Raw genomic sequence first — 22,357 nt, 5'->3', positions numbered from 1 at the left:
CAGGAAGTCCCTTTTTAAGGGGTACTCTTCTCCTTTTCTCCTTCCAGCTGGCTGGGATGGGGATGTAATGGATGGAGCTAGGGCAGTTGCCCTGAGTTGGGAGGTAGAAGCCCTGTGTTCATACTGAGAATGGCAGAGCAACAGATAGGACCAGAAGCATTGATAATCATGGCTGCTACACTGGCTCTGAGCTGTTTATGAAAGAGAGGAAAAGTCCATCTTGGTAAGCCACGGATACTCTGGCGTTCTTGTTATCAACCAGTCTAATCTAACTAGTACAAGCCCTTGTGCACTTTAGGACATGGCTGCTTCTCTGTGGCTCTGACTGGGAGTTCTTCGACAGCAGAATGGTGTTTGATTTTGCCTAGTATCCCCACAGGACAGTGACAAAGTCAGCCCCTCAATCATTTATGGGTTACATTAAAAAAAAAAAAAAAAAAGGTTCTTACAGTATTTATAACAAAAATAATGGTATTATTCTGCTTTCTTGATTTACTAGCCCATCTCAGGATTAAATGGAATCAAAGAAATAATAAGAGATTGAGTTAAAAATTTAAAAAATACAAGTTCAATGATATACAATTTAGAATAGAGCGAAACTGGAAACCAAATAGGCTTAATAATGGGAGGTTGGAGGAAATAAATATGAGAAACGTTATAAACTAGTTTTAAGGTAAAAAACTAAAGACAGTGGGAAAAGTGGGGGGTGTGGGGAGTGGAGCATATGGGAACCTATATTTTTTAATGTATGTATCTTTTAAAAATAAAAAATATATTTTTAAAAAAACAAACTAAAGAAAGTAAAACCCAATTTTGTAAATTAAAAAAAAAGTCTGTATCTATATATACACATACAAAAAAGCTGGTAAGGAGATTTACCAAAATTTTAAAGACCATCTCTGTATGGTAAAGTTACAGAGATCTAATTTTCCTCTTAGTAGTTGTCCATGAGCTTTCATTTGATCATGTTATTACTTTTGGAATAAGGGGTGGTTGTTTTTTTTAAAGGGAAGAAGAAGAGACAACACAACAGGTCCCCCAGAGGCTGCTCTGCCCTAGACAGCCCTACCAGTTCCTCTTCCCGACAGTATTTTTCAGTTTGGCTTCATGCACGTTATTTAGAAGGCGCACGACAGAAGTAAAATGGCCCACAGAACTCTACCTGGAGCGCCTGTGCGTGGCCGCGCCATGCCTGGCAGAGGCCGCCACTGCTGAGTCACACGAGGCTCTCCTGCATTCCTCCTCCGGGTGGTTCCGGAGTTCTCCAGCCTTCACAGCAACCTCCCAGGGCACTTACCTTTGCCCACAGACAGCAGAAGATGGTTATCTGAACAGGATGGGATCTGTCCTCCTTTGCCAGAGCTGTGGCGGCAGCAAAGGAATAGTCAGGAACCAGCTTCCTTTCAATAGGAATTATTTTTAATGGTTTAAAAATAAGTCTGTACAAAACCAGCACCACAATTTGGTGCTTGGGTCCACTGGGCTGCTGAGGATCTCTTCCAACACTATCTCTTTGGCCAACTGTGCCTGAAACCTCTGCAAAGACAGAAAACAACAGTTAGTTCTTCCAGTTTGGCTTACTGCTCTCAGCTGAGATTTATAAAAATTGTAAACCTTAAGAATGTGGGGAAGCAGATTTGGCTCAACCGAGATGATGGAGCATCTGCTTACCATATGGGAGGTCCAGGGTTCAAACCCAGGGCCTCCTGGCCCGTGTGGAGCTGGCCCACGTGCAGTGCTGATGCACGCAAGGAGTGCCATGCCACGCAGGGGTGTCCCCTGTGTAAGGGAGCCCCACACGCAAGGAGTGCACCCCGTAAGGAGAGCCGCCCTGTGCGAAACGAGTGCAGCCTGCCCAGGAGTGGTGCCACAGACACGGAGAGCTGATGCAGCAAGATGATGCAATAAAAAAGACAGAGATTCCTGGTGCCACTGACAAGAATGCAAGCGAACACAGAACACACAGTGACTGGACAAAGAGAGCAGACAACGGGGGAGGGAGGAAAGGGGAGAGAAATAAAAAAAAAAAAATCTTGGGAAAAAAAAAAAAGAATGTGGAAGTGAGGGAGAACGGTTTTTGTCCAGGGGGTCTTTGTCCAGGGGGTCGTGGACAACTAAGCTGCGCAGCGACGCTGCCCCGACTCCAGCGGAGAAGGCGGGGGGCCGGGGCAGTGCTATGTACCCAGCAGGGCTGGTCCAGATCTAGAGAAGGGAGGTCCTCCACACCACCCTGCCCGGCTGTCCGGGCAAGTCCCATGACCTCGGGGTCTGCTTTAAGGACTAGGATTTCATCCTTTTAACTAAAAAATACTTAAACAAAGACAATACTCCACATAAGCTTATTGAGGTTTCTTTTTCTCATTCCTTCGGAAAAAGCTGCTATAGAAAAACCTCTATCTATGGGCTCTGGGATGACCCCAGGAAATTGGATGGTAATAGGAGAAAACTCGGACTGATTGGAATTTGAGTCCTGGGGTGCAATGACAGACTATGTGATAGGTGGCATGGAGCAATTCACTTTCCCTCCTCATAGCTCAGTTTGTGGAGTGACAAGGAGAGGGATTTGGACATGGCAGGCTCTCTGTGAGCCTTCCTTCCCAGGTGAAGAGCTTGAGCGGCCCTCTATGCTGCTCCTCCCCTAGTCCCAGGTGTGGCCAGGTGCTTTCTCTACCAGGGGCCCTGCTGACCCTCCACACATACCTGTCTGATTTTCCACTTGGAAAGGACATGCTCTTATTTCCTGTTGACTGTTTGAGTTTTTTGGCTGCCATGCATTTCTGGAAAGACAAGAAACCATTTCAGCGGGAAGACACACCTGAATCCAGATGGCCTGCCTGACTCTGGTTTCCTGGTAATTGGACAGTCCCGCATTTTTGAAGGCAGAGCATTAGGCCGAGCAGCTCGAGGAACAGGAGGGCTCCACAGGGGCCTTGCCCTCTCCACGCAAGACTTCAGCCACATTTGGCTCTGACTAGTACCAACAGCCCCGTGGGGCATATGCAAGCTCGTGCTGGCACCAAAGGGAGTGTTGTGGCCTACAGCTCTAACTCCCATGGTAGCAAACATAGCCGAATGCCCTTGAATACCTCACAGCAGCTTTTACAGCCTTTAAACATTTTTTTTTTTAAATTGCTGGAACAGTTAATGGGCAGGGGTTGTCCTTGGGAAGAAATGAGGTGAGAAAAAAGACTTGCAAAGGGAAAGGATTCCTAGAGTAGCCATCTTCCGAGCAATGGAATATGTAAAAAAAAAAAAAAGCCTGAGGAGCATGCTAAAATTCTCTAGGTATATTTCTTACCTTACCAGACTGGGTCTGCTTATTTGGATCAAACTGGGAAGAAGGTTTGGATTTGCTGTTTCCTAAAAGGTGAGAAAGACAGAGATGCTGGATGAGGTGATGCACAGTGAAGGCATCCTACTGGGCTGGGCGTGCGGTGACATCTGGGATGTGCTGGCTGTCAGTCTGTTGCCACCTTTATGGCTGACATACATTGACATAGATCATGCCTCCAGGAGCTAAGGGCAGCCCAGGGACCAGGCCCAGTTCTCATGGGTCTGTTCTCAGGAGGTTAAGGGCAGGAGGCTAGAGCCCTGGCAACTTCCACTAGGGGCTGTGTCCCCGGGGAGGCCACTGTTGGTCACATGGGCTCTGAGCCATGCTCCTGTAGGGAGGGCTGCTGGGTGGATGGCCCTTCCCTGCTCAAGAGGCTGTGAGAGGAGTCAGGCATGCCCTTGCTCCCCTTCAAAGCAGATGGATTCTGGCAGGCTAAGGAACCAGAGCTGTAGCTCATGGGCGTCAGGTTTTCTCAATAAACAAAATATTTACTGTGTGCATCTGTGAGAACTGTGTTTCTGGGCACAAGATGTTATTGTGCCACAATGAGTGACAGCTTGCTAAACCACCACAGCGGCTACTGGGTAAGCTCCAGTGGGGGGAGGTGTGGAGCCGCGGCCCTTCTCCCTAAGTGACTGCTGTTTCTTTGGATTGCTCGAATAATCTCGCTCAGTGCTGTCTTGGACAGGGTTAAACTGAGCCTAAGACACGCTCTTCCTTCACTGTCCAGTTCTTCTCATCTAACACAGCCTCTCCTTGGAAGCACAGTTCCATTCTTACCAGCAAAAGCCTTGAAATCTGACTTGCTATAATCATAAGGGGTAAAATCTTTTCCTGGCGCATCTGGGTCCTTTGGCTTCTTAGAAACTTTGAGTCTTTTCTTCTCTTGCCTCTGCTCTGTGGTTTTGGGATCACTTGTTGTTCTCTCTCTCTTCTTAGCAGCATTTTCTAGCTGTATATTTAACAAGCCCAAGAGAAGCAGCATGAAGTGTGTGAGAGGGAAAGATGCTCCCGCCTGCCCCCAACGTCAGCACACTGCGGGGGACGCGACTGTCTACCGTGGGGTGCAAACAGACTCAGTGATGGGAGAGGAGTCGTGGCTGGGAGGAGCTTAAAAATAAATACACTCAGGCTCAGGCCAGTTGGAACGCAAAATTCTTAGGTGAAAAAATGTCAGCAGGCTACTTAAGAAAGGCAGGGGTTAAGCGTTCTGGAGGACGCTGGGGGTGGGAGAGCATGCAATATTTAATAGGCAGAGTGGCTTCACTACCGTGAAGCTTCAATACCTTGGCTACGACTGTAGAACTCTGGTGGGGTTATTTACCATAAACACTGTCGAAAAGGAATTCTAATATCAACTTTTTTTGAGGGGGAAAAAAGCAGGTGCCTGAACTAGACAGATGAACTATAAAGAAGGAAGCCCTGCTGCAGCTGAAGCCCAGGGCAAGCCATCCTAAGGTAGCAGAGGACAACCCCAACCATCACCACGGGCACCCGATTTCTCCAAAGAAAAAGCAGAGAAGCCAGCACGTACCGCTGCCTGCTGTCGGACAGAGATGGCCTGCTCCTCTGGCGCTCTGTGCTCTTCCTTGGCCTCTTCCTGTGCAACTGTAAGAGGGCACTGTCTACAGAGCTGCCGAATCCCAAAGCCCAGTCTCTGTCCCCATCTGCCCTGGCCTAGCCAGCAGCTATCACAGCCGCTCATTCTTGCCCCCCTGAAGCCCTCTCTGGTGTCCACGCCCCGGCTCTCCTCTGTTCTCCTCCCACCCCACTGAGCAATCTTCTCTCCTTGGCTGGCTCCTCCCCATCAAGCGAGTCCCTGCAAGACAGGCCGCTAAGGGCTGGTCCCAGGTGCTCCCCTCGACTCTGTACCCGATGCCTCAAGCCTGCTCCTTGACCATGAACCCAGACCCAGCCTGCTGGACATCTCGGTGTTTACTAGTGAGCTCAACCAAAACCTGACAAAGACCAGAGCTAAAACCTCTCCCCTCTCCAACTGGCCCCTTCTGCAGAATCATTCAGTTGAAGGCAACTCCACTTCCGAGCTGCTCAGGACAGCACCTCTTGCGCCCATGGTACCTTCCTTCTCTCACACACCACATCCAGCTCCTGTCAAATGCTGACAGCTTCCCTTATAGGACAGATCTTACCACCTCCTCTGCCACCATCCTGGTCTAAGCCACTGTCACCTCTAATGTCTTCCAACTGGTCTCCCTGCCCTTGCCCTTGCCAATCTACTCTCAAACCAGAGACCAGAGTAATCTTTGAGCAATTTGAGTCAGTTCAAGCTATGCTTTGCTCAGACCCCTACAAAACTTCCCACCTCACCGGAATGACAGCCAAGGTCCCTAAGATGGGCCCAGCTTGCTCTCCTTCCTCATCCCATTCCACTCTGCTCCGGCCATACTGCCTCCTTGCAATTCCTTGAGCTTGCCCAGCAAGCTTCCACCTTGGGGCCTTTGGACTTGCTGTGCCATTGGTCTGGAATGCTCTTTCCCTAGACAGCTCCTCAAATGGGCCATTTAATAGGCTACCTTCTCTGACCAGCACACAAAGCAACCATGCTCTCCGCCCCATCCCGAAGCGCTCCCTGCCTCTTTTTCTGCATCGCGCCTTCTGCCATCTGACAGAATACACACTCCCCATTAGCAGGAAAGCTCAGACGGCAGGGCTGTGTCTGTTTTGTTTCTGCTATATTTGAGATTTGTTAAATGACTGAATAAGTAAGAGTGTGATGTACAAGGGCTGTTCAACAAAAACATGGCCTGGTTTGACCAAGTTTAGAGGGAAGTGAATGCTACCTGTTTGTTCAGATGCCTTCTTCTTTGCAGTTTCTTTAGATTCTTTTGGTACCTGTACCTGGTTTGCCAGCTTCCAATGGTTGCTGATCTATAATGAAAACAAAACTAAAAAACTCCAAAACTCGTCACCGAAAAATGCCTTTTTTTAAAACGAGGTGATGTGGAGCATGCTAACCTACTGAATACACACACTCTAAATCATAAAGTCCAAACATAAGGATACAAAAAATAAAATCTCGTCTTGGATTTACTTCTAAAATACTTACTAAGAAAGACCAAGTACAACTATATTCCTGGCACATCTCATTCAATCCCTTCACTAGCCCTGGGACAAAGCTATTATCACCACCTTAGAGAGGAGGAAACAGGATCAGAGAGGCTAAATAACTTGTCCCAGGGGACCCAGTCAGTAAATGGCAGAGCAAATTTTACGTACTTCTCTGTCATAGACACAGTGCTAACCTGTGGCCCTGGAACAGTGTCGCGTGACACTACACATAAGCATGGAGGGCTGTACAGGTGACCAATGTGCTACAACCAGTGGGGAGAAGGACAGAAGGCAAAAGCCCCCCTGACCTTCCATTTCTAAAATGAGCCACAAGATGAGTGGTGCCGATGGAGAGGGAGCCAGCCTGCCCCTGCCCTTGTGATCAGAGAGTGCACTTCCCGCGGGGTGGGGCAGGCTCTTAGCATTAGGCAGTTAGCAGGAAGGCCCCCAGGAAAACCTGGCCCCCTAGAAAACCACAGGGGACCCAGGGATGGTGCATTCTCATTCTTATTCTTAGGCACAATGCTGATTGAAAACAAACCACACAATATAAGAGAGTATTTTAAATTTGACTTCTAATTTAAAGTTTAAGAGCCTTAAAGTAACAGACATAAAAATGTACCAAGCTGTACATATCTATGCATTTTATTTTATACAAATTAAACCTCATTAAAAATAAAAAACAAATTATTTCTTAAAAGGTTTCTGAACACCTTTGAGATTCTGATGGAAGTTCTGGACCTTCTCCCTAGAAAAACTGCAGATATAGAACCTAGAACAAATGCACAGATGTGACATGTCTTTTAGCATTCATGTCTGGGGGTCACAGATGATCTGAAGCCCAAGCACAAAGGGCCCTGTCTAAGACAGAACCTGGTTCAAATAATTAAAGTCCCCTTTTCTTCCTTCAGGACATTCTGTAAACCTCTTAGGAAAGGGGACAAATGTACCTATGTCATTGGAAATCTCCACTTACTTCATAGATTTTCGATGATGGATCAGACTTTGCTGCCTGAGAGATGTGAGCATGGTGTTCCAGTGAAGGCAGATACTGGAAGAAACGGAAAGTCGTTCAAGGCCGGGCGAGGTGGGCCCTATGTCTACTTCAGTGGCACACAAGTGGGGTATTCGTGCTGGCTTCACCTCAGAAGACCTCAAATCAAAGTTTCATCCTGGACACCCAGGGTCCACTGACACCCACTCTTCTCAGAGGCGCCCTCTCTCCAAAGCCTAACTGCCTACTTTTCTAGCTAGAAGGCAGCTACAGCTGCAGAAAATCTGCATAATGTCAGCCCTTGACACACATGTGTATTGCTTACCATCCTAAATGGGTTTTCAAAGGACTCCATTATGCTCTGGGCCTTTTTCTGTGCAACCGTTAACGGACGCTTTCCATTTTCTTCAGCACTAGGTTCCTGCAGGGACAGAGCAGACAGGAACTTATCAGTTATAACCAAGATCAATTTGTGACCCCTTGAAGCATGCAGCAGAATCAAAAGGATAATAGTAACATCAGTAAGAATGGCACGTGGTTCTGAAGTGCTCGCTCCTGTGTACTGGACTCTGTGCCTGTCCCAGGACACAGCAGGGTGTTCGACATATGTTGGTTGCATCCTTCACGAGAGATGTGGCCTCACTCTCAACATCTCACAGATGAGGAAAAGGAAGCTTGGGGAGATTGCAAAAATCGTCTAGAGGAAGGGGCAGAATGGGGATTTAAACCTAGGTCTGTCTGACTCTAGAGCTGGAGGTCTTCAGCTACCACTTACTTGATGTTAAAAATTACAAATCCTACCAAGTATTAAGTGATATTTTGCAAAAGAAAATTGCTTCCGACTGGATTTATAAATTCTGGACTACTCTTTTCCTTAATTTTTGGTTTTATTCCCTTGCACACTGAGCACAGGGAGATTGCAATGGGCTTTAGACTAAACATGGCACTTCTACATTAACACAGCCTAAAGTTTATGTTAACATTTTTGGTGCTGAGTCCCCCTGACGGCCACAGTAACTATGTTAATTAAAGCTCCTAGACTTCTTTTTTCACAAATTGTTAAAGGAAGACCCAGTCTGGATTTACGTAACCAAGTTAAAAGAGAAAGTTAAAGCCACGGTAACACAATTTGAAGGTGGTATTTCAGCAGGCTGGGTTTGGCCCTGCCTGATAGAAGACCTGTGGATTTTGATCCTCTAACCTACTGTACCACCCAGCTTTTTATCATATGAAAATTTGCTAAGCTTGGTATCTGTCTTTATCCCAGATGAATTGTATTGTATTCTTGCTTCTCTTTCTTGATTCTTCCTGCCTGGAAATTACCTACTTTTCCTTTCTATAAAACCTGCTGTACCAGTGGTTGAGCAATGGCTTGTCACATATGAGGTCCCGGGTTCAATCCCCAGCCCCGGTACTTAAAAAAATAAGTAAAACCTGCTGTTCTCCTGCTGTTTTCCCTTTATCCCAGTCACGTGAATATTCATCAGTCCTGACTAACAAATGCATCCTGATCTTTCTGTGGCAAGAAACCTGGTGTTCAAACAGTGGCAGAAATGCGACACCTAACAGCAGGATGGACAGAGCGGAAGGCGGAAGGCCTGACACAGGCCAGTACCTAGCCAGGAACACAGTCCCCCACACGCCCAGAGACCCAGTTTAGCCCCCTGGGTTCCCAGAATGGAGTCACTAACTACCATGATTCAGCCTCCTTTCTGGAATGAAAACAAATTTCTACGGGCCTATTAATGCTTACACATCCTGCTCTCCACGTCCTCTCATAAACCACGGTGTAGAGAAAGGCATATAAACGTTTTCTTTTCTTCACTAAAGCAAATGCAAATGGTGATGGTGTGAGCCAGGAGGTAGATGCAGCACATACTCTGCAATTCATCAGGAGAGACAGCCCCCTCCATCCTTTCTGGGATCAAGAAGAACCATCTTGACAGTGGCTGCATCCAGAGTCCTGTTTCTATGTCACTGTAGCCCAAGCCCTGCTCCCTGCTATGCATTAGTGTGTATCAAGCTGTCACCTCTTCCCTTGAGGATTTCTTCACACATAGAGTTCACAAGAGCATTCTCCACCACTTCTCACAGATCATGTCCCCCAGAGCCACCAAAATTAGCCTGCTGATCAGTCTCCGTGCCTATTCCCACTGCTGCTGGGCTTTCCTTTTAGCATTAGTCTCAAAAGTGTATGCAGGGGAAACAGACGTGGCTCAGGCAGTTGGGATCCCATCTACCATATAGGAGGTCCAGGATTCAATGCCCAGGGCCTCCTGGTGAAGGCGAGCTGGCCTGTGCGGCAAGCTGGCCCACGTGGGAGTGCTGCCCTGTACAGGAATGCCAACCAATGCGGAGGACTGGTGCAGCAAAATGACAACAAAAAGAGACACCGAGGAGACAATAAGAGATGTAGCAGAACAGGGAGCTGAGGTGGTGCAAGAGAATGATCGCCTCTCTCCCACTCCAGAAGGTCCCAGATCAGTTCCTGGAGCCACCAAATGAGAATATAAGCAGACACAGAAAAACACACAGCAAATGGGAGAGAGAGCAGACAAAGGGGTGGGGTAGGGGCTTAAAAAAAAAAAGCGTATGCAGCATCCAGGCAGACAGCTTGACGGCTTGTTTGATAAACCCAATAAACTCCCATGAGCCGACATCACCTCAAGGAGGTTTCTGCATTGCTTACATTGAATAATGTGATGACAGCAGTTGCAATAAGGCATGCGGTATCCAGTGGGGGCTCCTCTTCTTTTGGGTCATGGAAGAGGCTTGCCTGTTTCTGAACCGGCACAGGTCCTACAGGTAGAGAAAGCATTAGGGTCAAAGCCTACGGCATTCATACGAGACAGTTTTCCAGCTCTTCCAGGAATCTCAGAGGACCCTCTACTTACCACTGGCTGCGATGAGGGCACAGTCATCTGCAGGAGTGTGGGAACAGTCATGAGGTCCAAAGAGAACATTCTCCAACCTCTGCATCAGAAAGCAGCCAAAAGACAGGCACTGAAAACTTGCAAGTATATCAGTAGCTTCCCCTGTGCAGTTAGGCACTGGCCTCTGTAAGAGTGGTTTATTTTGCACTGGCTTTAACTGGTATTTTCCCCAAAAGAAAAGACAATGAACATAGCACTCTACCTCAGGATTGGGCAATGGGCCACTCTTCTTCCCTCCAGCAGCAACTTCAGACTAGAGAGAAAGAAAATAGAAAATCTGAGGAGAGTTACCTAATAAGACGACCCACGGTTTTTTCCCCAGCACTAGACTGCCTTCCTTTACTGGGCTGTGGGTTTCTCAAGGAACCAGAGATTCTCTTTCATCCCCTCTTTTTATAGAGTGCCCAGTACCGACAGGTGCCAAACAATTATTTGTTGAACGAAAGAATAATGTTCTTTATCATAACTAAACAAATATAAAACATGCAAATCTGCATTAACATATTCCTGACACAAGCACACATACACAGAGAGATGCTATTGTACTTGCACACTTAGCACACACACACACTCATACAGACACAAGTAATCTGCAGCTCCAGCCAGGTATCCTGAGTTCATCTAAATATGTCTAGACCATAGCATCTCCTTCACAGAATTAGCTCTCCCTGAATTCCCTGCTTCTACCCAGGACTCCCTTATTTTCCCAGGCACCGAAGCTCTCATTTGGTGTCAGCTGCCCCTGCCTCGGCCTCCATTAGTCCACACCCAAGGGCATTCAGAGGACACCACTGAAGCCCTCAGCACAGCCTACAAACAGCAGCTGCTCTCACCATCTGTTATTAAATTCCATCGGTTTCTTATGACGATGCTTCTTGCATCTGTCCTTTCCGTTTCTGTGCCCACCACACCTATGTGGAGCTCTGTTACTTCACACCTGGTCCCCTGCAGGCTTCCAAAACCACCTCCCTGTGCTAGGATCCCAACTCCATTTTACTGTGCTGTATTAACTGCCTCAGAATAACAGCTAATTGGCCCAGTCACTGGACATTACTCTTAGATCCAAGACAATACAATAGAAAGAATAAATTTTAGCTCTTGACTATCATGAAGAAAAAGTAGCTAACTCCAAGAGAAGAGATCCACTGGATTTTCTAACCTGCATTATTTCCTGGAGTTTTTTTTCAAATGGAGACAAGCTCACGTATACAGAAGACAATGAAGGAGGAAGATGCTAAGTCTACTGAGTTGAGGCCTGTTTGAAGAAAAGCTTCTTACTTTGAGCAGGGGCATCTCTCGAGCTTGCTGGATTAAAAGGTGCATTTCGTTGATCTGCTGCCGTACAAGTGGTGGTACTGGATTACAGCAAGCTATGATGCCCTGAGGTTCCCTGAAGACAAGGAAGAACACATTCAACTTGTCACTTACAAACTCAGCCCTTACAGGCTTCCAGACAAGGAACGCACCGGGCAAAGCCTGGACAGCACAGAGATGGTGAAGGCTAACAAAACACAGTCATCTCTGGTTACGAAAGAGCATGACAACCTGTCAGCCCAGGCTGATTACTTCTACGTGTGCTTTTCACTACACCAAGCTGTAGGGAGCCTCCTCCCAGTGCCTGACTCCTGCGAATGGGAAGAGCTTGAAATTACTTCCACAGCTTTGTGAATTTTGCAATGGGGTGAATGAGAAATGATAAATTTTGATTCTTTAATCCAATTAACATCATAAAACATTTAAAATTACAGATGCCTTAATTTGGGAGAGAGTACAGATAAGAGAATGTGAGACATTTTCTTTTCTTCAAAGTAGATGCTGTCGGCTCAGAGACTTATGCTACACCTAACATAAGTAAGGCATAATCACAGACTCAGCTCCAGCGCAGAAGTTTTAGTTCTTAAATGGCAGGCAGAGGACAGAAATTTTCAATTCCTTGGACTTGCTAACTTCCTTAAAGCAGGAACTTTCTCTAAGTGGACTAGTCTTGGATGACAGCAATCAGAAAAGCCTAATTTCGAAGGAGAAGAACTCTACTGAGAAAGTGAGAATATATTAATCAGTTCTTTGACTCACTTAGGCAGTTCTTCAGCTATTTTTAACATCATATGGTTTGGCAGGACATATCTGGAACAAAATACAATGGGAACACATTAAATTCAGCCACCAAGTTTCATTAAATACTATAACCCAGGGGAAAACATAATCAACTTCCATGGGGAGTTGGAAAAAATCTATTATACTCTGTTACCAGACTTGCTCAGTCTAGAAGTAAGTACTCTAAGAATCTCTAATCTCTTACCCATAACTTTCATCTTCCCTACGGGCTGTTTTATCCCTCCAGGCGAACAGGAGCTGAAAGGCCGTCAATTGCTGTGTGTTAAGATGTTTCTTTTGCTTTCTATATAGTTCAAGGTAGGACTCATCCGTGAAGAGAGGTTTGATGAACTTCTGTAAAATATTAAGAGAATATTCAAAATCAATGGAGATCAACACTGTGCTCTGGGTTCACCAAAAGGTTTGGGTCTTGTCATAAATGTAAAGAGCAAAGTTAAGAACCAGCACTAATCTGAAACAAAGAGCTTGAGAGTGTCAGGGGTGTATTACTCTGGTGAAGTTTTACCTTAAGGCAGATATCCCTGCTCCGTTGCCATACCACCTGCAGCTGAACTGGCTGGTTGTTGCCTCGCTCCCACAGTTCCAGCCTCATTTTATCATAAATGTAAAGCAGGTAATGAGTGTCATCTCGGGCATAGTTGAGCATTTCCTCAGGCAGCGGTCTAGGAATTCAACAGAGAAATTGTTTCAATGATTTCTTCCAAGGGTAGCAAGCAATTTAATTTGTGTACTCTGAGTGCTAAGATGTTCTTGGACGCTTTTGATAGCAAAGATTCTTTCATAGCCAATTTTATGGTTGTATCAACATTTTCCATTCATCTTAATACGACAAGCCATTGTTTTAACAGCTGGGTAGAAAGGGACGCAGGTAGTGATGAGGTTACAAATAAGAGCAGTGAAGTCCTGAGTGTGAATCTTAGCTCCAGGTGGCTGTCCTTGCATAAGTTCCTTAATCGTTCTGAATTCACTCTGCTTAGGTGTAAAAAGGAAAACAAGGTATTTCAAAGGCTGCTGAGAGGATGGCACAAGATAACTTAAGAGCACTAGGTGCCATGCTCAGCACATGGTGAAGCCTCAACAATAGGGAGTGGCTTGAGGAATTACTGATTTTCATCTCATGTTCAAAGCTGGCATTAAGAATTGGAGAAAAGATCGTTGGAGTCTTCAAATGACAGCTACAACCTCAGAGGAAGTTAACCATTTGAAAATATCAAGCTGAGAAACTTCCAGAAAGTGTGGCAGAACTTTGTTGGAACCTTATACCACAAGGCTAAATCAATTATGTACCTTAAAATTCTCTCACACCTATGGGAAAGCATCTTACACAGATATACATAACCATCCCCATTAGGGACATGAGAGTTGTGATCAAGAGACTGGCAGGGGCAAATACTGTCATGGCAAAACTTTTTGACCACTACTTCCATGATTCTTAAGGTAACATAAACTCAATTTGACTGTCCCCAAATGTCCCGTAGCTCTTAGGTGCTGAAAAGAGCTGACAGAAAAGCCTAGTGCAGGGCAACTCAAGAGTCAAGTAGCGCTGTAGTCTGAACACAGGTCTCCATGGATGAGATGCTAACGAACAATCAAGCTTTCTTCTCCTATCCACTTTCCCCAACAAGTGTGCACGAGCAAACTGACCGTATTCTCCAGTCTGCCAGCTGGTACTGCTTATTTGACTCCACGCTGCAGTAGACTTTCAGCAGATGATCAAGTGAATGCCTGCCCAGGTTAAGAAGACGTGCTGCCTGATGGGTATCAAACATGTTTACCACATACAACCCAAAGTCTTTCTGTAGCCATTCTATGTCTGAATCAGCACCATGGAAGACCTGAAAACAAAACGAAAGTCATTGGTATAAGGTCATTCATGCCTGGAATTTAACTCTTCCTCTAAGTTATTAGAACACTAGAGGTAGAAGTCAGTATAAAGATTAAAATGTGTTCAGTTTTAAATACTTCTTTCAATTTGGGACACAGCCTTCTAAATTCCTAATTGTATACTCTTAGGACCTGAAACTGCTAGCAACCAATGATACTTAAGAGAGCAGCTCTAATAGCATCAAGTGTACTCATTAAGTCCAATCCTGATGGCTTAGGCTCACTACAGTAGTCATATAAAGTGATTTAACATTTTTCTGGATGGTAATGAGCTAAATCTTAGCTGTTCTAATAAGAGTTTAAATACAAGAGCAGTTTAGCATGTGGTCCTTAGTACAGGAAACAATCACTATTTCTCTTAACTTTACTGGGTTTGTGTTGAAATAATGAGAGAGCAAACTGAAAAGACCTTAAATCTTGCACTCACATGCAAAAGCAGGAAAAGGCTGGCTGACCTTAACGACAGCTGGGTCTGTGAGGCTCTCGTTGAGAATGTACATGTCACCTCGAAGCTCCAGGGTGTCAACAATGAAGTCTTCTGTTCGGGTGGAAATCTGCATCAGGCAGGTAAGTCCTAGGAAGCTCCGGTAAGAGTGGTGCTAAAACACACAGAAAGGGGGAGAACAGGGAAAAAAGGATTTTACTAGGCTTTCACTATTTTTGAAATGTCAGCTATAGAGCAAAACTGTATCATTAACTTGTACAAAAAAATAGGCTAAAATTAGGATTAATTTTAAACTTTTTAACTAGGTGAACTTATAAAAAAATATAATTTCACTCAAGGTCATTAAAAGTTACCTCCAAGTCTACAGCAAATTCTTTACAATTCAATAGCTTTTCATTGAGTTCCACAAGCTCATCCAGGGAGGATACAAAATGGCAGGGTGTTTCTTCCACAGGTCTATATAACTGGACCAAGAAGGTATAATTAAAAGAGAGAGAAATATTGAGAATCATCCCTCACTGAAATATAAAATGAATTACGAGGTAGAGAAATGACCCAAAGCCAAAACCTTCTACTTAAAGATGTTTAAGGAAAGTAAAAATTACACCAACTAATCTACTTATTTGATTCTTCCTGGACTATTCAGACACCATTCTTAAACTACAGTTGGGTACTAACCTGGGGTTGTGGCTTTTGAAGAACTGAATCGGGTGGAGTAAAGTGATCTAGTTCATATTGATAAGGATGTGCAAACCTGAATAAATAAAACAGAAGGTGAAATCTTTTGATTTATTCCATAATTCAGAGGAAAAATAACTGCTCTGAACTGATTTGTAAAAAACAAATAAGACCACATTATTTCAATGAAATAATACAAGTGTATCAAATAAATCAAGTGATATCTGTTCATCCTTAACAAAGAATAAAAAATCTATTCATTTAGAAAGGTCTAAGCACTTATTTACCAAACACTCTTTAAGTTAGGTGTTGGCGATGATTAAAAAATGAGAAATACACAATTCCTCATGGTTGGGAATAACAAATCTAAGAAAAATAAAGGAAGATGGGGCAAATATTTCAGTCGATCCTGTAAGAAATGTTTTATTTTTTCTGCTCCTCTATCATGTCATGTAAAAATCCCAAGCCTGAGAGTCTCTTGAGGACAAAGGCACCTTCACCATCTTTCTCTAGTGCTCAGCTTGGAGCCTCACACTGCAGAGCTGAATGCTAAGGAATGCATATTCAGACAGACTGGCTAGGAGAAAAGGCCAATTCTAACAAAGTTTTTATCCCCTTTTCCTCAGTATACTGAAGGCAAAGTCCATTTACCTATGTGAAGTTTTTCCAAGTTCCTTTTCTGCCAGTGAAAAATGTTCTTCCCTATTGAATTCATTAGTGAGTCCCCAGCTAATAAGAAAGGCAGAGTGGTAAGGAGGTAGACAATTTTACAAAAACTGAGTTTCAAGTTCTAGCTTTGTGGGATGTCAGCCTCTCTAATTCTGTTTTTACATCTACGAAATGAGGATGAAAGCAACTGCTCCTGCTCGGCGAGGTAGCTGCAGTGCAGATGACAGGAGACAATGCTTGTACAGGCGCTTTGTCAATGCCAGCAGGAGCTTTTACTGATAGTAAGACATGTTAAGATAAGATAAAAATCACCTAAGATTTTTTGTTTTCATTTATACATTTTACAGAAGTGAAAATGTGGCATAAAGATTAAAAAGCTCAAACACAGGCAAACACTTACATGTCTTGCTCAACCTGCTGGGTTCTCTGCTGATGGATGAAATCTGCTAGGGCAGGTGGGACATCCAAGTCTTCAGGACGATCCTGTGGGCGTTCCCGCTTTTCTTTAGAGAGAGCTGGATACCAAGCAGTGACAAAAACACCCATCACAAAAGAGACAGACACAACTGCATCTTTCTCACCTATGGAGGGATTACCTGGCACCCTTTGAAGAAAGGGCAGCAGGAGAGAGACCTTTCCCCTTTACTTGTTTTTGCACCTGATTGAAAGAAGACTCATAAAGAGGCAGAGTTTACACCACTTACCCTGAGGTAGGGGTTTCTGAGCATTGGGCTTGATGAAGATTTTAGGAAGAAACGGTGTGTTGGAATTGTCAATCTTCTCTCGAAACTTGAGCTGAGGTCGGACGATGTTTTTTGCATGAAGCAACCGGAAAATTTCAGATTTTGCTTTTCTGCCATATTCTCCTGCCTATGATGAAAAAATAAAAGCCTTCATAATACAACAACTCGATGAATTAGAAAAGCAAATTCCAACAAATGTGATTTTTTCAGGAAGATGGGAGTATTCAAGAGCTGTTCATTTAAGAATGCATGGCCGCAGGTTCAGACATCTGGTGTATGTGCTTGGCTGCGGAGGCAATGAGGCGAAGCTACCACCTGTGGATTATGACTGAATACCTCTAAGTCACCTCTAAGGCAGAACGATATGGCAGTGCCATGGAGCCTTGGCTGGCCTTGGATAGCCAGTCCCCTGCCATCCCTGCCGGCAGAGCATCATGTGTGCCTGCATGTGCGGCACCCCCCACTGTGCATTGGGACTGGGGTCCGGTGCGGAGAGCCCCTCATCCTGGGAAATGGGGTGCGGCTGGAAGGGGACTGCCCCCTTGCCTGTCATGCACTGCACATTTGCGGGGAACCTGGTGCTAAACCACTTGTAGAAGAACTGCTCTGGGTAAGGGTTTCGTACGTAGCACTTCAGTTCCCTCACTGCCATCTATTAAAAGTCTGCCCTTGACACAAGGGTTTATAAAAAAGAAAAAGAAACTTAAATAATCATAAAAATAGAAAAGAAGGGGAAAAAATAAAAGACTGTATGGGGGGAAACAGATGTGGCTCAAGCAGCTGGGCTCCTTTCTACCATATGGAGGGTCCAGAGTTTGATGCCCAGGGCCTCCTGGTGAAGGCAAGCTGGCTTGTGCAACAAGCTGGCCCACATGGAGTGCTGGCCCACACGGGAGTACTGCCGCGCATGGTAATGCTGCCCCACACAGGAGTGCTGCCCCTCACAGGAATGCTGCCCCGTGCAGGAGTGCCGGCCAACGTGGAGAGCTGGTGCAGCAAGGTGATGCAACAAGAGACACAAAGGAGAGATAATGAGAACATATAGCAGAACAGGGAGCTGAGGTGACATAAAGAGAATGATCACCTCTCTCCTACTCCAGAAGGTCCCAGGATTGGTTCTCAGAGCTGCCTAATGAGAATACAGGCAGACACAGAAAGAAAACACAGAAAAATAAAAAAGAATGTATGGGGGAAACAAGAAAAAACAAACAAACAAAAGAGAATGTTTGGGAGAAGGGATGTGGCTTAAGAGGTTGAGCATCTACTTCCTACATGAGAGATCCTGGGTTTGGTTCCTGGTGCCTCCTAAACAGAAAACAACAGGCAAAACATAGGAAAAAACCAACTCAGGGGAGCCAATGTGGCTCAGTGGTTGAGCACCAGCTTCCCACATGCGAGGACCCTGGTTCAGTTTTCAAAAAAGAACGTCTGTGTGCGCACACGTGGGACTGAGAGATGCAAAGTGGAGAAGAGGGTATCAGTAAGAACAAGTTAGAGGTGGCGGTGGCTAGTTCTGTGTCCAATAAATTGGAATAGAAATGCATATTAGAAATGGGAAAATGCCCTATTATAAAGCTGACATTAGAAGCTCTAGTAAACCTGAAATGAAGTCCTCACCTTACGGTTCCAGCTGGACACTATTGTTTTGGGGACCTGCAATCCTGCAGGGAGCACAGGCTGTTGATTCTTATTCACACCTGATGCTTCATCCAGTAAAATACCCTAGAGGTAGAAAAGGAATTAGTTTACAGTGTTTTTCTTTCTTGGTTACCAGAGTTAATTACATAAAATTTTAAAGAAATATATTCAAAGAATTATGTGCGAAAGAATATATACACATAAGAGCTTATCAAAGTATGATGGGTGATTAGGGAGTGCAGTTATTATGGAATGCAATTAAAGCACTATTTGCTCAAAGACAGATCAGTAATCAGCTACTCCCAAACCTTGATTCACTCTCTTTACAGCTCTCAATTGGGATGAAAATTCAAATGGGATTTAATGTGAAGTGGCCATTAGAATAAATAAAAACACCCCAACCTGCATACATTAATGATAGCAGTTTTTAAAAATGAGGATGACGGTTGTCCTGACCTACTCTGTGCTATCAAAGCAGATGTGGAATATCATTCTGGGCACCAGAAATGAAAATGCACCCAGATGATGGATCGGTAGCATGAAGGAACTTGAAATCATAAAACTCAAGAAACTGCTGCAAGACCTGTGGCTATTTAAACAATAGAAACAATGATTTTATGGGACAGGGGAGTATAATTTAAATACTTCCAGTACCTTCACACAGTTAAGGGTTATATTTATTTTTAGATAATTCGTATATTTCTGTAAGTAACATTCTGCTGTGGAATTAGACATAAATAGATGGCAAGGTAGACCAAATGATCCACATTTCCTTCCAATCCTGAGTCAGGGTGCTGAACAGATTTTGAATAACGAAGTAAAACTGGATTACATTTCGATTGGGCTGATAGAAAGGTTACTGCTCTTGACAAACAGGATTTGCATATCTGGAAGGTGGATTTTTAATCAAGCACCTTAAAAATAGGATTCTATAGATAGTACTATTTGAGGACAACTGCACTTATTTTTGGATAAACAGAAGCCAAGGGTCAAAGGAAGGGAATGCTGTTACCAGTAAGAAATGCTAAACTTATTTTCTAAGATGCTGGGGTTGCCCTTTATATTTGATAATAAAAAACTCTTCATTTGTTAGTTATCTTAAGAATGAGGTAGAATACTCACCACTCTTTCCAGAATGACGTCATTAGCATCAACTAGGAGATCAAACTTATCCTCCAACTCAGTCACTTTGCTTCGATCCTTAATGCTGCTGCGACACCCATGGTACTGCATTACTCTGCTCATGCTGAGGAAGGGACACCCAGGTGAGTGTGCACACATTCATTCATTTGTTCACAATCTGGGAGAAAGGGCAAAGGGCTCGGCTCATGCTGTTCCCCATACTTTTTCATTAAATTAATAAAGCTTGTATCCTTACAGTAACCCTCCAAGAGACAGCTAGTTGTGTGGCTTTGGACAATTCCCTAAATGTAGCTAAGACTCACTTTCCTCATCTGTTCATTGAAGGGGTGGGAGTAATTACCAAAAAAATTTTTTTAAATCCTGAAAAATATATGATAGTATGTAAATAGCATACATTGCATTTATTTCATTGTTTTAACATGGCAAATCTAAAACTGTGTCTCCAATTCTGACATGCAACAGGTAAACAAAATTAATGTTTGTATATTAACCATCCTAAAATACTTAGTAGAAAGTTAATACTTGCGACTCTGCAAGTCATGTGAATATCTTGGATCTAAGTTTCCAAGGTCCATACTCATGCAAGTAATATCTGTTGCCTATGGGTACAAAAGTCAACGTATTTTTAAAAAATTGGACTCAAAATTTACCAAGTAATATATCCCTAATCCTACTCGTTCGTTTTCCTATCTTGTAGCTCTTTATAAGCATGGAAAATTATGGTAAGGAAAAACAAGTTTCAGGAAAAAGCATCTAATTCTTTATTTTCATTTCTTTTATTAACTCCAGAAAATAATATATGGTACTTACCACTGAAGCAACCTGTCTCCCTGTGTGTCACAAAATGCCTGGAAGCCAGGAAAACTTCGGTAAAAATCATACTCATCTCCAAACTGTGGTAGGCCCCCAGATGCCTTGGTAACTGCCACCACTGACCCAAGAGCAAACTGTTCAAAAACCAGAAAAGAAGGCATGTTTTAAACATGGATCCCCATTCATTTGGTAAATTATTTTTTGAAGATCTACAATATATAGTGCATTGTGTTAGAAGTTGAAGATACCCTATCTTTATTCATCCAGAAAACATCCATTTGGTACTGACTACCCTGGCTCTATTCTAGGTGTTTAGGATACAATGAAGAACACAAAACCAAGTTTTGGAGTGTACATTTTTGGAGAGTGGGAAGAGATAGAACAAACACAAAGAAAATGAGAAAGGAGGTGGAACACGGAGTCATTCTGAGATATATGGTAGCTTGTGAGCATGAACCCCACACGATTAGGACCTCAGTTAGGGGTGCGGGAACTATTCAGATCCAAATAAATAAATGAATTAGTAACAGGATCCGCTACAAGTAAATGAGAGGTAATATGATTAGTTTCATGGCTGCATAAAAGGTATACATGAAGCATTTAAAACTAGTTTTATTTTGCTCATCTTTAAAACACATTTCAAAAAAAATTAAACGCATTTCACAAGAAATTTAAATGGACCCTCTCTGTTCCTTTCAGGAGCTTCCAGTCTCGTCTGAGATAGTGATAAATGTGCTACGACACTTAGAGGAGGGACATTCCACGGTAGCTCTATCGGGGCTTGGAGATTATGTAGGATCGGGCGTCAGGAGAGATGGAAGACCACGTCGGTTGCAGGAGCGGAGACCGCGGTGCAGGTGTCGGAGGTGTAAAGAAGCCGAGCCTCTCCGAGAATTCGCCGGTGGCTCAGGCATGGGCAGGGTCGAGGTCGCCGAGAGCTGGAAACATCAGGGGGACACGGGAGTCTTCCTTTTGGACGCGGAGACCGCTTTCCACAGTCAGGGCTGCAAGGGCTCAGCCGGGGGAACAAGGGCTCTCGGAAACAGAGCGGGCCGCAGCCCGCCAGGATGATGCGCAAGAGCCGACAGCGGCTCCTCAACCCCCGCGCGGGACTCCGCTGCGGCCCGCGCCTGCTTTCGGCCGCCGCGGGCGGCTCCTGGTGCCTCCGAGGCCCCACTAACTCACCTTGACGAAGCTGTCTGCGTCCGGGAAGCCCGGCAACACCATCTCCCCATCGGCCTTGGGCTCTCTGGGACTGGGAGGCGCCATGTTTCCGGCCTTTCCAGCTCTTCTCGCGAGATTGTCTCAGACCGACGCAACGCGTACGCATGACGCATGTGCAGAGGGCGAATTCAGAGCAACCGGTTGAGGGACTTGAGTTGGGGAATTAGCCCTCAGCTCTACTTCCCGAGAACTTAAAGTTTTACTTCAACGTCTTATTGCAAAGTCCTGATAACCCTGCGGTTTAGCGTGGGAACCGGAGGGCCCAATAATGCTCATATGGAAGGCGAATCCCTCCCACGCCCTGGATCAGTGTCCGTCGCGCCCTGGGGATCGCGTCTTGCATCTCGCCTCTCACTCTTGGTTCATGCCCAGCAGCCTGCACATATGCTGAACTCTCTCCCAGCTAAGAAAAGAAAAACACTCGACCCACACTTTCCAGCCACCGCCACATTTCTCTTACCTTTTGTAGGAAAACTTCCGGAAAGAGGCTCTACGCTGCTGCTGAACTACGCCTCCACCACTCTTTTGAACCCCTCCAATCAGACGTCCTTCCCCGTTTACACCACTGGAACCACTCTTGCTAAGGCACATAATGAAACTCAGTAAACACTTTGTAAACGAGTAAGTGGAAGAGTTCTTGCTATGAGGGAGGCACTGCATCGTTAGGCAGCTGGG

The 22,357-nt window shown here is 44.7% G+C and overlaps 1 protein-coding gene across 2 annotated transcripts; it reads right to left on the bottom strand.

Annotated features, from left to right (window-relative positions):
* Positions 1-1,401: 1,401 nt before the first annotated feature.
* Positions 1,402-22,166, bottom strand: EXOSC10 (exosome component 10). 2 transcript variants are annotated; one of them, XM_004482543.4, is made up of 25 exons: positions 21,644-22,166; positions 20,456-20,592; positions 19,625-19,748; positions 18,482-18,586; positions 16,826-16,991; positions 16,522-16,636; positions 15,453-15,528; positions 15,128-15,238; positions 14,785-14,928; positions 14,090-14,280; positions 12,951-13,107; positions 12,630-12,778; positions 12,404-12,454; positions 11,609-11,720; positions 10,533-10,583; positions 10,292-10,370; positions 10,087-10,196; positions 7,723-7,818; positions 7,380-7,454; positions 6,136-6,223; positions 4,869-4,942; positions 4,115-4,286; positions 3,299-3,360; positions 2,701-2,777; positions 1,402-1,536 (listed from the first exon to the last, which is right to left on the bottom strand). In XM_004482543.4, the coding sequence occupies exons 1-25, from the start codon at positions 21,725-21,727 to the stop codon at positions 1,506-1,508; spliced, it is 2,637 nt and encodes an 878-aa protein (XP_004482600.2). In that variant the 5' UTR covers positions 21,728-22,166; the 3' UTR covers positions 1,402-1,505. The 2 variants fall into 2 exon arrangements, with proteins under 2 accessions (XP_004482600.2, XP_004482602.2); XM_004482545.3 differs by having other exon boundaries at positions 19,625-19,802; positions 21,644-21,763.
* Positions 22,167-22,357: the final 191 nt, after the last annotated feature.

This window comes from Dasypus novemcinctus, chromosome 9 (assembly GCF_030445035.2).
Source record: "Dasypus novemcinctus isolate mDasNov1 chromosome 9, mDasNov1.1.hap2, whole genome shotgun sequence".
Taxonomy (NCBI): Eukaryota; Metazoa; Chordata; class Mammalia; order Cingulata; family Dasypodidae; genus Dasypus; species Dasypus novemcinctus.
Note: the sequence above shows the minus strand (reverse complement) of the source record. Positions and strands in the feature narration are given on the sequence as shown.